Source organism: Cryptotermes secundus, unplaced genomic scaffold (assembly GCF_002891405.2).
Source record: "Cryptotermes secundus unplaced genomic scaffold, Csec_1.0 scaffold271, whole genome shotgun sequence".
Classification (NCBI taxonomy): domain Eukaryota; kingdom Metazoa; phylum Arthropoda; class Insecta; order Blattodea; family Kalotermitidae; genus Cryptotermes; species Cryptotermes secundus.
In genome coordinates, this window is record NW_019731219.1 from 144,376 (window position 1) to 162,733 (window position 18,358).

General features: G+C 37.0%; 1 protein-coding gene across 1 annotated transcript in view; it reads right to left on the reverse strand.

Annotated features, from left to right (window-relative positions):
• LOC111866424 (ankyrin-3) overlaps window positions 1-18,358 on the reverse strand; it is a 235,021-nt gene that overhangs the window by 137,630 nt on the left and 79,033 nt on the right. The window contains exons 16-18 of the mRNA XM_033752256.1: window positions 16,790-16,987; window positions 16,321-16,504; window positions 10,733-10,831 (exon numbers count right to left, since the gene is read on the reverse strand). Coding sequence (XP_033608147.1) covers window positions 10,733-10,831; window positions 16,321-16,504; window positions 16,790-16,987 — 481 coding nt within the window. The remainder of the gene's footprint in view (window positions 1-10,732; window positions 10,832-16,320; window positions 16,505-16,789; window positions 16,988-18,358) is intronic.

The window sequence follows — 18,358 nt, forward strand, 5'->3', positions numbered from 1 at the left end:
AAAAAGCCTCAGTAGCCCCGGTTAAGCCGCAAACCGGTTAATCCGCCCCCGGATAATCAAGAGTTGACTGTATATATATATATATATATAATTTAGATGCTCAAGTTATCAATGTCAGTTGATTGGACACATACTCAAAGACAGCTTAAAATCAAACAACTAATCACAACTCTTGACTTGTCAGCCCATTTAAACTACTTTCAGTCCTCTGGTCACTTAAATATTGCTGCCACTTCATGCAGTGTATAATTTATATTAGGGTGCAAGGGGTTTAAAATTAATCAGTATTGAATAATCATTTAGGAGGACATAGTAGTAGTAGTAGTAGTATTGTGGTGGTGTTAGTAGTGTTAGTGTTAGTGGTAGTGGTAGTAGTAGCAGTAGCAGTAGCGGCGGCGGCGGCGGTGGCGGTGGTGGTGGTGGTGGTAATGACAGTGGTGATAATAATGATGAATTAATGATGATTCAATTAATTTATTACTGTGCTTGCCAACAACTGTGGCTTAAAACAGTAAAAGCAGTTAATACACAAAAATAATATAAACAAAATCAATTAAATAAAAAGAAAAAATAGCAATGAACTAGGATTGAACAAAGGAAAAATATCCTCTAAAGATCTGTATTTCTACTAAAAGCATCAAAAACAGACATATCCTATTAGTAGCACTGGTACACCTGCCCAAAGGACTGGACTCAACATTACTGCTTTCGGTAAAACTGGAAAGGTCTCTAATTAATGTAACTACTCCACAAAGACTAACAGTTTTCAAGTTGAAATGAATGTTCTTTTTTCCATTGCAGACACTAAATTAATAAAGCAATAACATACAATTATCTGGAATGACACGTACTCTAGAATCAATTCATAATTGTGAGTAAAGTGAGACTGATAAAAGCAACTGTAATAAAACTAACTCCATGGAGCTCAGTCCTTCTTGAGAAGCCACCAATTTCTATATCCAATGGTCAAGTACCTGAATGGATCGATGAATGCTAATAAATACAATACAATACAATACAATATAATACCAGTCACTTCTACTAAAGAATTTCCCAATATTTGATGGAACCTGAAGGTTCATTAGCATGTTAACAAGAGCCCTCTACTGATCCATGTCCTGAGCCACATAAATCCAATCCATCCTATCTCATCCTATCTCTCTGTTCCATTTCAATATTGTCCACCCACCTAAATCTAGATATTCCTAGTGGTCTCTTTCCTTCTGGCTTTCACACCAAACCCCTAAATGCATTCCTCTGCTCCCCAGGCATGCTACATGGCCTGCCTATCTCATCCTTCTTGACTTTATAATTCTAATTACATCTGGCAAAGAGTTACAAAGTTACAAACCTCCTCACTATTCAATTTTCTTGAACCCCTTCTTGCTTCATCCTCTCTGGGCCAAATACTTTCCTCAGCATCCTGTCCTCAAATACCTCCAGTCTATGTTCTTCCCTTACTGTCAGGCATCAAGTTTCACACCCATAAAACTCTATAGGCAAAATTATAGTTTTTGCCCTAATTCAATCTGCTCTTAATTTCTTCATGAATCCAGGTTTGATTTGTTACTGTCATCCCTTAATGTTTGAAATTTGTTATATTTTCGAAGGATGTATCAACTGTCTTTATGCTATGATTTTGCCTTGCATTCTGAAGGTGTGACATTAGCATGTACTTGTTCTCTGTGTTTACTTCTTGACAACCTCCTTAATAGCATCGATTACAACAGTTTTGGTGTATTTCATTATGGTTCTTATATTGTCTCCCAATAGATTTACATTATCAGCATAGACCAGAAGCTGATGTAACCCATTTAATTTCATTCCCATCTTGTTTTCTTGGTCCCTCCTAATGACATATTCCAAAGAAAAGCTGAAAAGCAATGATAACAAGGCATCTCTGTCCTGGGCCTTTGCTTTTCAATGTATTCATTAATGACCTGTGTTTTTTCATTTTTTTCATAATCTTTGCTGATGATATCAAAATCATCCATTTCGTTAACACTCTACATGATTGCCCCAACTAAAATGACAATTCCATGGGCGACTGGTGCACTGCTAACTCCATTTGACTTAATACTCCTAAAACGCTTTGCTATGCTACCATTATATGCACCAACAGTATTAATGGCCTAAGTATTTTCTTCAGTTCAAAATCCTATTTTAACACCCATGTTGATTTCTTATTTTTTGAATGCACAAAGCTTATTCACTCCATAACCTTAAGATTTTCTTCCCTGGACTGTTTACATGTGCTGTACTTCACATTAGTCAGGTACAAGTTGGAATATGCCTCAGTAGTCAGGAATTATATCACGTCTACCAATGCCAACAAGCTTGAGCGCATCCATCTGCTTCTATTGCTTTTCCTTTCATGCTCCTTTTAGTTATTCCTTTGCCTTAGCGGCCTCCGTCGTCTAGAGGTAACGTTCCCACCTCATGACTCGTGGTACACGGATTCAAACCCGGTGGAGGTCGCGGAATTTTTAAGGGCGGAAAAATTCAGGGAACAAGTCCTCTGGGAGGAACTTTAAGCCGTGGGTCCCATGTCGTAGCTTTACGGCACGTAAAAGAACCTCATATTTCCAAAGGAGGTCACTGAGCCAAATTCAAGGACATTTTCCAAACAACAGTAGTCTCTAACACCTCTGATAGATGGGGGAAGCATTATAGATACTGCCAAGCCAGTAGAGGCCGAACTCGCTGGCTCGGTCGGGACTGATGGTACGCACCAATATCAGTAGGGTATAGAGACTGGTAGAATATCAGAGAGGGAAGCACAATGGACCAATACTGGTCTAAGTGCATGGGGAAACCCACCCTCTCCAATAGCTAACTAACTAACTATTCCTTTGCCTTAGAAAAATTAAGTCTACATTCTTTACATAAACAGAGATATCACCTTGATGTACTTTTTTTGTTCATGTCGATTGTGATCTTAAATCTTACACTTCCCTCTTGGAAAATATTGGTCTCCGTGTTCCTACCCACAGTGTTACAGACTGCTTAGCATTTAGCATTTGTTCGACTAATAAACAGTATCCTTCTGCTTGGTGCACCTGTGCTGCCAGCATGGTGGGTAAAGATCTTGACCTATTAGCAATCAGGGTGATTTCTCTCAAACACATTTTATTAACTTCTACCTAAAACTGTTAAATGGTTTCTTACTATTTTGGAACCTATTTCACTTTCCCTGCTAGAGGGCTCAAGTGATGAAAATACACGCTCTATGAGGCCTGTGACCATATGAACTGATTAATTTATTTCTGTTACTTATCAAGTGTGTCACATGCATCTTGCTTTTTAAAACCTTCAAAAGTTTTAAACATTAAAATCTCTTCTGCATCACTGGTGTAAGCATACTACATGTTTTGACCAACATTCGTTATTTTCATATGTCTCTAAAATTGCTGATGAAACTGCTGATTCTGTCCATAAGTTCAATTTTTTGGGTTTGCTCTCATCTATGCACCTATGTGTCCTCTTATTGTGTCATGTGCAGCTGTTATGAAATACAAAAACTAAACCTACTGATGGTACAGCAGTTTCATCAGCAATTTTAGAAATAACCAATGTTGGTCAAAACATGTAGTGTGCATATACCAGTGATGAAGAACAGATTTTAACATTTAAAGCTTCTAAAGCTTTCAAAAAACAAGATACTATGCAAGACAGATGACAAGTAATGTAATGCTATGATACAATATTATGAACTGATTAATGTTTAGAGGCTAGTTTTCCACTGCATGTATTTCATAAATGTGCAAACATGTCTTAGGTGTAACTCACAGTAGATAGAATGTAACTTGTGCAGTGGTCAGTGATGTCAGAAAATCATCCCACTGACCTCAAAATAACAATTTTAAAGCAAAAAGGTAGTCACTTTCATGACAGTGCCCAACTCCCCTTCAAGCCCACAAAATGTGTGTATCCAGTTGCCTTTCAATTCTCTGTCAGTTATACATGCATAGCAATTCTTGTAAAATCATCATCATCATCAGTAATCTGTCAAGACGACAGGTCCACAGTCTCTTCCAAAACAATTCCTCCACTTAATGCGATCTAGAGCTTTCTCCTTCAAATGACAGTATCCTCTTCTGTCCCCAAGGTCATCCAGCATCTTCTTACGTCTTCTTCCTCGTCTTCTTGTCACTTCTATCCGCCCATCTATCTTTCCTTCGATGGCTTCTTTTAGAAGGCAGTTTCTGCGTAAAACATGACCAATCCAATTAGCCTTCCGTTTTCTTATTTCATGTAGGATATTCCTCTGCTCACTGACTCTAATTAACACTTCTTCATTTCTCACATAATCGGTCCAACTGATCTTCTCCATTCTTCTCCAACACCACATTTCGAAACTTTCCAGATGTTTCTGATCTACTGCCCTAAGTGTCCATGTTTCAGCCCCATACAGAGCTATGCTCCAAATGTAGCATTTCACTAGTTTCTTCCTCAAATTTAAGTCCAATTTGCTGGTAAAAAGATTCTTCTTCTTGCTAAATGCAGCTTTTGCCATGGCAATCCTGGATTTAATTTCACAAGTACACCTTCCATCATCTGTTAACAAGCTACCCAAATATTTAAAACATTTCACATTCTCCACTTGTTTTTGGTCTATCTTTATTGTGACTGGGGTTGGTTGTCTCGAAATTTTCATTACTTTTGTTTTCTCCACATTCATTTCCATGCCATAGCACCTTCCAATTTCAATTAGTCTATCAATCATGCCCTGTAGCACAGTTTCTTCCTTAGCCATTAACACAAGGTCATCTGCATATTTCACAGTTTGAATAATTTGCCCTCCTACTTTGAAGTCACCGAGCCCATCCAGAGCTTCCTTGGTAAGGCATTCGCTGTACAAGTTGAACAGAATTGGTGATAAACAGCATCCTTGTCGAACTCCTCTTCCAATCTGCACACTTCCTGTCTCCCCCCTGTCCAGTCGTACTCTAACTTTCTGATCCATGTACAATTTGCTAATCAATCTTCTTTCATGCCAATCGATACCTGTTTCTTTCAGGATCTGCATTAATTTGGTCCAGTTTACCCGGTCAAATGCCTTCTGCCAGTCTATGAAGCAAACACACAGTTCTTCATCTATCTCCAAAGTTCGTTCCGCTATAATTCTCATCATCCCAATTGCATCCCTGGTTCCTTTTCCTCTTCTAAATCCAAACTGATCTTCTCCAAGTACATCCTCTATTTTCCTTTCAATTCTTCTTTTAAGTATCTTTGCTATTATCTTTGCTGTATGTGCAATAAGACTTATTGTGCGATGGTCGCTGCATTTTGTAGCTTTTGTCTTTTTCTTTAAGGCAATCATTGTAACTTCTGTAAAGTCCTTGGGCCACTCTCCACTTTCATATATGGTGTTCATTAGTTTTGTCAGTGTTTTCAAACCACCTTCTCCCAGTAACTTGAGCACATCTCCAGGTACATCATCATCTCCTGTAGCCTTTCCCTTCCTCATTTCCTTGATAGCTTTTTCCACCTCACTTTGTAAAATATATGGTCCTTTCTCGTCTGTATCTACTTCTTCTTCCGGTTCAACTTCTAAGGTTTCTGGCCGATTAGGTCGATCATATAGTTCTGAAATATAATTTTCCCAAATTTTCAGCACTTGCCTCTGATCTACTATTCTATTCCCCTGGGAGTCTTCGATGCCAACATTTTGAATCCCATGATTCTCTTTCCATCCTAGTTCTTTTGTCTTCATGTACATCAAATCATAACGGCCTGTTCTTTGAAATTCCATAATCTCATTACATATCTTCTCAAGATATTCCTTTTTGGCCCTGTCCGTGGCTCTTTTCAATTCATTCCTCAGTCTCCTGTATTTCCTCCTGCCTTCTTAGCCTGATAATTTTGCATTAACTGTAAACTAAGCTTGACAGTAAAGTTGTTTGGAACATACCACATTTCCTTGATTCTAAGACACTGTTGACTGTTAGAAGAACCCTTGATTTAGTAATAAGTTTCAGGAAAAAAATTACTGCCACATGAAAGTGAGTAGACACTGGATTTAATGGGCACTGCACTGTCTTATTTACAAATAAATACACAGTTTACATGTATTCATTATCATTTCATAGCCTCTTGTACCACTCTTTCTTTGTTCCTTGCCGACTCTGTCACCACAGACACATCAGAGGTTTTGGGTTCCAGCAGTTCACTGGCTGCTGTGTGCATACACAGCTGTCAAGGACAGATTGTTGTGCACACATACAGTTGTTAGAGATTGGTGCTTCAGGTTACATAGCAATGGACACCTCTATGACATTACTCAAAATATAAGATTCTGACTTTCAGGAGTCATGTCACAATAAGTAGATTACAATAGGGACTCTCAATATAGAAATATAAAAACAGAAAATTTAAATTAGAAAAATGTACATGTTTACTGTCTTCTTCACTTTTGCATTCAATCTCATGCTCTGAGTCTACAGATTCTTCAGAGTCAATTTTTAAATCAGAGCAGTCAAGATCAGAATTGTCCCATAATGAATGAATGAATGAATGAATGTATGAGAGGTAGGCCTCCTTGGCCCTTGCACAGTGACCTACAGTGGTCTATTGTGCTTCCCCTTTTGATTATCTCCTCAGCAATCCTGCATTTTGAATGAAGCGCAGGATTTTGTACAATGGGGGGTCGAAATAGTCACTTGGTTCCATAAAGTATTGACCCAAGTGACATAAACTTAAATAAGCTAAGGCATCACATTCACACAGGATATGTGTGGCTGTTTCATTTTCTTCTTGACACCTCTCACAAGTGGGACTACCACTTAGTCCCAGTTTAAAGAGGTGTCCTTTAAGGTGACAGTGTCCTGTAAGTAGTCCCGCCACCCATCGTAGCTGGTTCCTGTTTAACTTCAACAGTTCCTTCGCTCTTTTAGCTGAGGGTCCTCGTATGAGTCCCTTTGCTTGCCTGAGTCCAGTCAAGGATCCGCACTACTGTCCCATAAAATACCACATTCTGTGCCATTCCAATGTTTTTCTTGCAAGCTTCTTCAAAGCAGCCAAGACCCATTCTCCACGTTTTGAAGCAGATGGCCTTTTGATCTTACCAGATGGTGTTAGTGCAAGGTTCTCAGATAGGAACCAAAGCTCATATTCCTTCCTTAAATCATTCTTAAATGGTATAATGCACAAAATATCCAGTGCCTGGAGCTGGATGATCATGCCACCAGCAATTACAAACAAGTAAAAATTCTTCCTCTCAACTTTAACCTTCAGTTCTTCAGATACATGTCAGTGAAAGGCGTCAAGACTAACATATTTGGTGTGTTACACACCCCAGGGCCTTTCTCAGGCATTTTTCATACAATCTACACCATCCAGTCAGCTATCAATTTTTTGTGCACACATAATGACATCTTTAGGATAAACTGATTCTTAGGTATAATTCTGAGATTTGAAATAATATAATGTGGTAACTTATGGTCATCATGAGTTATGCAAAGCATCACCATTATGCGCTGCTTTTCATAACCTCAGCTTCTAGTTTTAACTTCTTCTGTTTTCTCAGAGTACTTCGATTCCCCTGCCAAACTTCATTCCACCAACTGCTCCACAATCACCATCACCTATCACCTGGGACTGGTACAATAGGCCAGAAGTGGCTGCAGTACAAGGGACTTAGTCCCACCCCACTCGCAATTAAAAAAAAAATGCAATAGTGAATATAGGTGTAACAGTGAATGCTGACAGGTCTACCTTCATCACAGAGTATTTGTTAATGTTACAACTACTTGGTATTTTCAGCCTCCAGTTCCCCATCATGTGCTATATAAGCTGACACATGTAATGACATTTTTGATGGCAGAAATACATATAAATACTGTCTAAATCTCCTGTGTTACTATCTTTGTGTTTGCTGCTCAGTGACTAGTCTTACGATCATGATATCAATCCTTAGATGCCATAAAATGTAAGATTCATCATGATTTCAGAAATTTTAAAATATAAGAAAAATGAGTATTAGAATCAAGGAAATACCTCACTTATTTTAAGTATAATTTAATACAATTATCTTTTCCTGACTTACTTTGTAACTAACAACAGCATGCCTCAGCAACCCATGCAATGCTGCTTGCTGGGGAACACTCATCACAATACATGCTACAGATGTCAAGTTAAATTAAGTCATTAAAAGATGTTTACAAAAATAAGCATTCTTAAGTAATCAACACGTATCTGAGTTACAAAGGAAAAATAAACAATATGCAGATATACGTAATATTTCACATGGAACACCTATAAGAAATAATTATATTTTTATTTGTTCAAAACTACTATGAACCAGAAACAAGCAGGATGTTCTAATAAACAAAGATAATGCATGGGGAAGGAAAACAGGAAAAGTTCAGAATAACTTCATAATATCGAACAATAACCTTCAACATGCAACAATTATGTATCACAAATGGGAAAATTTGGCCCATGTGGAAGTTAACTGATAAATACATTGGTAATAGACTGATCAGTATTCTCTACTTCTTTTTTCAGTGTGTCTACTGCAGAAATTTCAAGTAGCCTTCCTGATGAAGCTCTACATACCACTGCACAAGATGTGACATCATTGTGCAACATATCAAAAGGTCAAAAGATCCACTGGATCATTGACTAAATTTTCTGAGGTAGTGCTGAAATTAGATTACCCCAGTCTTCGTTGTAACACCACATCTTTGTAGATTCAAAGAGTGAGCCAACTTACTGATGTGCAGGTTTTGTGAATTTGAACAGGTGTGGTTAAAGCATCCAGTTAAATAGCTGAGTTACAATCATGAGTCAGCAGTTTCATTTTTAAAATAACAGAATATAGATATATACATATAAATAACACTGAATCTGTAACAGGTACCCACTACTTCTGCAATGCAGTAAAAACTGGAAACCACCTCTTCCCATTTAGAAGCGTGAAGTAAAATGTGCATGTCTTGAACAAGGCACCTGCAGTAGGACATTCTTTCCTTCCTCTAGCTCTGTTTCCAGTACAAATCTAAGTTCTAAAATATGGTTTACTGCATGAAAACTTGTTCATCACCCAAAATTACTACCTCAGTAATATCTACAACATATGCCTACCTTTCTTGATTCTGTCAATATTTAACTAAGCATATAATATTCATGGAAATTGTAATTATAATTTATCAATAATTAATCAATACCATAATATCATGTTTTAGTAAGTTCTCTCTCAGGCAAAAGTTCATCAAAACCAAACAAGGAATTAGTAAAAAAGGTCCAACCATCCGATATGGGATACCTGTGATGCAGTGTGCTAACACCTAAAGTTCACTCTGCCAAGATAATGCTGGTAACATAACAACCACAATTAAATCATAAGGTGAATGGTGTAACCTCTGAAGATATATAGGAATTATTGTCCACTTGAAGGGGATGGTTTGTATAATATGTAGGCAAATGTTGGTGACTGACTATTGTCTATACCATATCCTCTTTTCTGACATACTTCAACAGTGCATTTTATGTTAAACTAAGTTCTCATATGATCAAACCATGGCAGATATTTCCTTGAATTGAGAGAAAGTTTATCCCGGCTATTTTTATTCTTCATCACTCATTAAGTAGACTCAAATTTATTTTGTTCTGAAACCAGCTTTCCTATGAAGCCACACTTATGCTCTATAATAACCAACCCAAACCACTACATCGATGGTGCCACAGCTGTAAACTGCCACCTGCAGACCAAACAAACTATCACCACCTTTGAGACACCTGTGCACAATGGGCTAATTGAGAATAACAAATATATTCTTGAACATGAATGCCTGAAGCTAATTAACTTGAGACACTATTCAGCAAATAAAACAGTGTTCAAATGTGAAAGAAATGTAACATACTGAATTGGAATTGTGCACCTGCCCATACTGTGGTATTCATTATATAGTGCCAATCCAATTCCAACATCCACTTTAGTTTGCTGGGTTTCTAACAGCTTCACTCAAGCTACACTTAAAAACAATCAGTCGAGTTTACTTGTGATTACATGCGCATGTTTGTGTGTCTAATTCTTTCTATATGAAGAATCCTTATAAACTAACTATGCATATTTCAAAATTGTAACAATCTGGAATAAACACACAATAGAAGCACAATGCAAACACACCTCATAGCACAGTTATTGTTGTCATGTAGTATATTTTGCATGTAATATGTCTGTGTGTATGTGTGTGCACCCACGCACATGAATGATTACTAAGCTCAAAGTCTATCACTGCAAAACAACTTCCTAAACACCTACAATCAAGTAACTAAATACCATGACATATTGAAGAATATAAATCACTGGCAACAGCTTGTTGTACAGAGCTTGTCTCCGTGGATTTAACTAAACACCATAGATAAACTGCAACCAACCCAGCATTCCCAACACCTCACAGCACGTATGTACGAATGAACAGGCAGCAGGCCCATAACCAAAGCATTTACGTGCACAAAATCTGATTTGGTGGTGAAGACAATGCATGTTTTAATTCACTAACAAGATAAAAAGGTTTGGACAGTTTCAAAGTGAGACAAAGATATTGTCCGTATATTAAAAATAACTAAATCGAAACTTGTGGACCAATGAACAAGGCCCAGAGCAATGTGGTGTCTGCACCACCAACTGTTTTAACTTCCACAGATGTTGTGCACAATGGAGTGATAATTATCATGAAAAGCGAGAACTGAAAACTTCGCAGGCAGACGAATGGGACGCACTTACGCGTAAGCAGCATTTGGCCCTCGTAATAAGGCAAGTAGACATGTTGGGCGTGCGTGGGTTTCCCATAAACACCAGCAGAATCCAACACGTCGGGGTCACCTTCAATGAGACCAGCCCCCGTCATCAGTACATTGAACGTGTTAGCTGCTGTTAGGCTTGGCATTTTATTGTAGAGTATGACATGTTACAGCAAAGACATGAGTTCCTATTAATTGCTGAGACTAAGTTCTGTTTATGCAACACAGTTCATGAGGAGGAATTCACACTTCCTCACAAGACAATCACCAACTTCTTTCAGTCTGAACTAAAACTAAAATGATACAAAACAACTCATCATAGACACTTAATGAATCCAACTGGATATATAAACATTTATATAACATATATGTATGAATTACACAATACACCACCACTCATATATTCACCTAAATCATATTTAGGGGCAAAATATTCCACTATTTATTAGGCATAATTTACCTATTTACGATATCATGAGATTCTGCATGGGCCAATGACCATGAAAGTGGAAGATCATGTTAGGAAACATACTAGTGTGAAAGAGTATAATATGCCAGGAAGTATACATGCTACAGTTATGATCTGCACTTAGAGAATATTTTGATTAAATGTACGGGAGAAACAATTCTGAGGCGGCTTAGTAATGGTGTCTCCCAAGACAAGCATTTGAAGATGGAAACAACACAACAGGCACTTACACTAATTCTACATGAATACTGCTGACTGTACAGTTCAAAGACAGAATAGAATGCAACTTGTAACATCACTGAAGCCTGCAAGCAGCAGAAATTTAAGTGCAGCAAAAGGTGGCCTCTACAAATAATGTGGAGGACAAGGTTTTCTTTACAGAGAAGAATTTCATTTTGCAAGAAGTTACCATCGTACTTTGTGGAAATGCAGATGAAAAGCCTGTGTATTTTGATATGGTACCCAATTACATAACTGATAATGTAGGAGCAAAATCTGTTGTCATAAAATCATTACATAATGAAGAGATGCCAGAGTATTACACGTTAAAAGCTAATATGAAACAACTGTACTGCAGATGGTTCTTGGTGGGGGCCAAGGTTCTGACACCATTCAGAATATTACAGCAGCCCTGTGTAGAACTGCTGTGCCAGTGGACCTAGGCAGTGGCAATGGATCTCAGGATGCAGAAAGTGCTGTACAGCTGATGAAATTGATAGAAGGGAGGACAAAGATGAAGTTAACAATGTTGGCAATGAACATCATAGAATCAGAAGTGAGTGTGAGACAGAAAATGGGAATTTTGAAGACAATGACAATCCAAATAAAGCCTTTTAACTTTAAGAAGGAAACCATCTCAATAAATGCAATCTGTAATATGTTTTCCACTATTTATTTTCTTTCATGTATTTGTAGTAAGAGCATGAAATTAATTCACAAAATTGTTCTTTCTGTGCAGATATGTATCCTAGTCTGGAGTTGTCTTGCTTTCAGAATCAGATTCCATTCAGGTATATACAGTAGTACATTTTAGTGCACTGTCAAAATGTGGCAGGTGTTATAAATTATTACAGTGAAAGAACTGTCTGGTAGAGAAGATACTTGTTCTTGTCTTCATACTCAAAATTTTTCCAAATTCCCATCTCAAACTGGTAGTCATTCTTGCCACATGCCCACTTGACAACGGTGTAAAATATATCTAAGTTTAATCTGAGGAATACTGTTGCCATGGGGTTGATTTTATTGTAGATTTGCATTAATTATATCCATGTGAATGGGACTGATATTAATTTAGCGCTGTAAATTTGTTAATTATTTTCTTTCATGTTGAGATGTGGCCTGTAGCACCATGCTGCTTCGAAAGACACTTCCAGTATTCCAAAGCAAACTGCTGTCCATATCTTTAGGGAAAATGTTCCACATTTTATACAAACTGCATACACAGTGGACACCACCTAATGTAACCATGGATAATGCAATAGTTCATGTAATGTTACAACTTTCATGAGTCCCAGTCAGACATATACTAATACATAAGAAAAACTATGTTTACTGTAATCATCAGTTCAGTTGTTGTTTTTGGCAGTTGGGAGGGGGTCGCTATTCTGCTTTATTGCAGCCTTGACCCCATTTGCAGTGGAATGATTACTAACATCCTAGTTTGTTCTTGAGCTCTGACAAGCAGAGTGTCCAGTTACTACTGCTGCTGCATCATATAGTTGTTGTGGTTGTTGGGGCCATTCCTCTGTGAAACAGAACCTGTACACCTACCAATCTGACTGCCTTACAGAAGTGCAATAACCTGTTTTCATTACATACTGTAATGGTGTAAGTGCAAAAGAAAAGTAAATATCTATCCCTTAAAGGAAAACTTGCCATCTTAGAATGGTTTTATAAATTACTGAAAATGCAGCAGTGCAGTTAAAAATTTGGCTACCTATTTTCTGTAGAATTAAAAAGAAATTGAGATGTTACTGAAAGGCCAATAAAACAAAATGAAAACTTGAAGTGTAAATGAAACTGTAGTGGAAAAGATGATCACACATGGAAGCAGGATTAAAAGTTTGGTTTACTGACATTTGTGAATGTCAATGTTGATGGTCCCCTGATGCAGCAAACAGCAGAACAATTTGCTAGGAAAATGGAAAAAGTCGGCTTTGTTGCAACAGCACAAAGGTTTCACAGTTGGTAAATAAGAGGAAAAATTATTTAAGAACACATGCGTGGTGATCAAAAAGATACTAAATAACAGCTGAAAGTTGGTTTGAAGGCGAGTGGCCTAAGGCACTTTCCGAACTCTCGCCACGTAATGCACACAATGCAGTCGCACAGAGCACAAATCAGCGAATTTCCAAAAATATTACGAACTTTTTTAATGACATTCAAAGAAGAAAAATAAATTTTAAAATAAATTTTCTTATTTTTTATCTGAATTTGAATTTATTTACATTCCACAAATCCAAGTATAGGCTGACACCATAGGATATGAAACAAGTCAAGCACAAATACATAACATTTGTACAATAAGAGTTTTGCTTGAAAATTTAATAAGATTATAATGCAGTATTAATATTACCATGCTAATTGGATACATATAGCACAGTCTGCAATTAACCAAAATGATACAGTAACATGCTTGGGAATACACTTTAGTTACACTAAAATGTTCATCTATAGAGTAGGAGTGAGTACGAATGTAATGTTTTAATGCTGTTTTAAATTGTGCAATACTACCAGGTTTTCTTTTTTATAAAACTTTGGGGGAAGCTATTGAACACTTTGATGCTGAAGGAGTGAACTCCTTTTTAATATAAAGACAGATTTGCTGAATGCTGGTGGAAGTTGAGTTTCTACCTCATGTTTATATTATGGATGTCAGAATTTAAATTGTACATGCTTTTGTTGTCTACCACAAATAACAGGAGTGAAGAGTATATACTGTGAGTGAAACAGTGATATTTTTAAATAAATCTCTGCAAGAACCTCTATTCTTGCTTCCTGTGATAATTCTAATTGCCTTCTTTTGCATTTTGAAGATTTTAATACTATCTGTAGAATTTCCCCTGAATATTATTCCATATGACACAGCGGAGTAAAAGTATGCATAGTAAACCATCTTCATTACTTCTTGAGACATGTAGGGTTTAATAGATCTGAGTGCATAACAGGCTGCACTTAGCATGTTTAGCACCTGCTCAATATGTAATTTCCAAGACAGTGTATTGTCTATAAGTAATAAAAGGGATTTTGTGTCACATGCTTTAAAAATTGTTTTGTTAGCACAGCTTATATCCAGGTTAATTTGGGGTCCATTTTTAGTTGTAAACTGTATGAGATGGACTTTTTCAAAATTTAATGAAAGACTATTGGCTTTCAACCAATTATTTAAGTATTCAAATACAGTCATTAATCTGTGGGGTTAAGTGTTGGTAACTATTATAATAGTATCAGCTGCAAACAGAATTGGTTTAGATTTATTCTTAACAAAATTTGGCAAGTCATTTATATAGAGAAGAAACAGCAAAGGAACTAGTATGGATCCTTGTGGGATGCCATGTCTTACCTTACCCCACTCTGAAGCTATCCAATAACTACAGTTTATGTTTTTTATTTCCATCCTTTTATATCTATCCACAAGGTATAATTTATTCCAATTATTAGCTTTATCAGTTATTCCATACCAATTTAATATGAGCAGTAAAGTATCATGATTAACATAGTCAAATGCTTTAGCTAGATCACAGAAGATCCCACCTACTAGTAATTTTTATCAAGGGCACTTATGACTTCATTATGATTAGATTTTTCCTGAATCCAAATTGTTCTTCACTGGTATGTTGTTTTTAATTGCATGTTCAAGTAGTCTGTTATATATTACTTTTTCTAGGGTTTTTCAGAAAGAGGTCATTATGGATACTGATCTGTAGTTGAAAACGTCTGTTCTATCACCTTTTTAAAATAGCAGTTTTACTACAGAGTACTTCAGGTGTGAGGAAAGGCCTCTGATAAAAGTGGTGTATGACATATATGATTTAGAGGTGAGGTAACATAAACAGAGCTGATTTTAAGTAATTTAGTGGATATTTCATCATATCCACATATATTTTAGGTTCAAGGAATTTAATGATGTACTATCACCTATAAAAAAAAAAATTACTTCAATACAGAATATGCTCCCACATTTTCTAGACAGTCAGCTCATAGATAGTGGTGAGATTGTCAGCCTTATGTACCATCCGCCCTTTAACCCCATGAAGATTCCTGGTACTCATTTCTGTTAGAGGCTGAGTTGACACCAAGGTCATAGTACAGCTGGAAGGGTTAGGTCAATTGAAAAATCCAATGATCTCATCAGGATTTGAACCTGAGACCTTCTGGCTTGTAGCATAGAGCCTCAACCAACTACACTACTGTGTACCCCGAAACTATCTATACTCATATATATATTTTGAAATTAAGTTAGAAATTTGTCTCCAAATCTTCGCTGTTAAGATAACTGACTTTTATACATTCCTTTTATATTCAAGCATATTAGTTTTGTTGTAGGTGCAGACTACAGGCGCACACGTCCACAACTGCCCAAAGTTTTTTTGAAATATTGGAAGTCAACCACTGAGCAGACAGCTTCCAAAGAAAAACTTTAGTTGTGAATAAATTTAATAAGAAGTCACAGGCATTTGATAAGAGATGATCCTCCACCTGGTTCAGTGAGACTTTAATAGCACTGCATTAATAAGATCTCACCTTAAAACGAATGTCTGAACTGGACTTACACAGACTTCCACACAATATTATCTACACCTTAGTTAGCAGAGGATTTTTCTGTGACTGTTTCACACCAAAATTGCATATAATATTCCTCTCTTGTGCTTCATGCCAAACCTATTTCAATCACACTTTGACTCCAGAAAACTATCCTGGATAGTACATCCAAATTTCACATCTGAATTAATCAACATAATTAAAAATGTAGGCAATAGCTGAATATCCAGAGCATTGTGTCGTACATTGGAAAAAACATACAGTACTATATGAGTCCACTTCACCTCAGACTATAATTAACATGTTACAGAGGGTTTTAAAATACAGAAGAAATAACTTACCACCCTCATCCTCAGAGTCCGACATGAAAGTTTCTTGCATTGTTTCAGGGGCAACAACTCGATACTTTTCCTCAGCTCCAGATGCAACATTGGTGGGGATGGAAGGCTCAGTCACAACCTTCAGTGTCTCTACAACGCTGATGTAGCCAAGCTTTTGGGCAATGGACAGTGCTGTTTGTCCTTGCTGTTTATGTAAGATAATGACACAGCATGAGGATAAAAACAGGCAATGAAGTTTCTAATGTTATATTAAGACCACTGGACGATAAGATATTTCAGAAAATGAAATAGAAGTACAAAACAGGAGCATTCAGCCTACTTCCAGAGGGAACAAAAATTGAATAGTCTGTAGCATATCACAATTTGGAATAATATTTAACACATCTCATGTAAAAATTTAATGGCCAATATCTTTGACAATGCCAATCATAATAAGTGTTTCATTCTGTTCTGCAATTTAGGTACTTACATTGGTCAGTGAGTTTGGTGGAGCACTGTTCTCCAATAATAGATTTACAATGGTGGTGTGACCCTGCTGTGCAGCTTGGTGAAGTGGTGTGTATCCAATACTGGTGCTCGCCTTCACATCTGCACCATGTTGTAACAGGAAACGTACCATGTTGATCTGTCCAAAGTGGCTTGCAACATGCAGAGGCGTGTAGCCTGCCTGTTAGTGCATAAAATTCATTATACTTCATCTGTTGCTATTTCCAGGTTAGAAAACATATGCACGACAACATTACAATTTGTATATTTTGTCAGTACACACTAAAGCACTAAAGCATACAAATGTCTGGTTTCAAATTAAGTGCCACAAAGGGAAAAGTGACAAACTAAAGAACTGTACCTCAGCAAAGACAAAGTCCTGACTAACAAATCAGTTTACCTTTACCAAAATCCATAAAATAAATTTTGTTCTTGGGGCATTTGTACTTAGTCAATCACAGAAAACTCCATTTCTACACATTAGCCAATAATAAGCACTTCTCTGATAATACTAATATATATCACTGTGTTTCTAAATTTAATCTTTCGCTAGTTATAGTACAGAATATACTTATGGTCCACCAAGTGAAATATACTGCAGGGTGGTTTCTGTTCCCGCAGTAACCCATGCGATATTGTTAGGTTAGCTTATGTCAGGCTAGCTTAGGGGAATCAAAACCATTACAGATTCCACTAACGGTATAAACGATGTTGACTCCCCACGTTATACAGCTATTACTGTTCCTAGGGAATTAAAACTGACACTAAAATGACTGGAACTGAACTACAGATGCCAAATCTAACGATATCAGCCGCATTATCGTGCCCGGAATCCGTACTGTATCAATGTGGTATTTTACCTTCAAACCTGTTTGATATTCGTATACATTTGCGGTGCTCAATGCTTTCTCCCAAAGTCAAGAACTTCATTCTCACTTAACTACTGCGGAAATGCGACTATGTTGTATTTAAATGCTACTCTTTCCTACAGCAGCCATACTTGGAAAATTCATGGCCATATGATATGGCACCAAATACAAACTAACTAAACTTGTAACACCGTAAGCAGAGTCCAACTTGAGAAGCTAAACAATTAATGAGATGTGAACAAAATTCTCCATCTTTTATGACACAAAAAGGTTAATGCAGCCTTCATACCAACCCGTCAATGGATTACCTCCTAAGCCAGATTAATCCACATCTTTCTCTATTTCTTTAAGATCCGTTGTAAAATCACCCTGAGAGCTATTCCAGTACCTTGCATGAAGTTCTTATATTTTCTGACCAAAATTGTTTAGACATTTCTAAAGTTTTCCACGTGTACCACATGCTCCACCCAACTTATCCTCCTTGCTTTGATCATCTTAATAATATCTGGCGAATATCATGAATTAAAAAGATCCTCACAATGCAGTTTCATCCATCATCCTGTCACTTCCCTTCTCTTAGGTTGAAATATTCTGCTAAGAACCTTGTCATCAGACACTATCATTCTATCAGTCTAGTAAGGATGTGAATTCAGAAGCTGAGAAAGCTACGGAATTGAAAATGG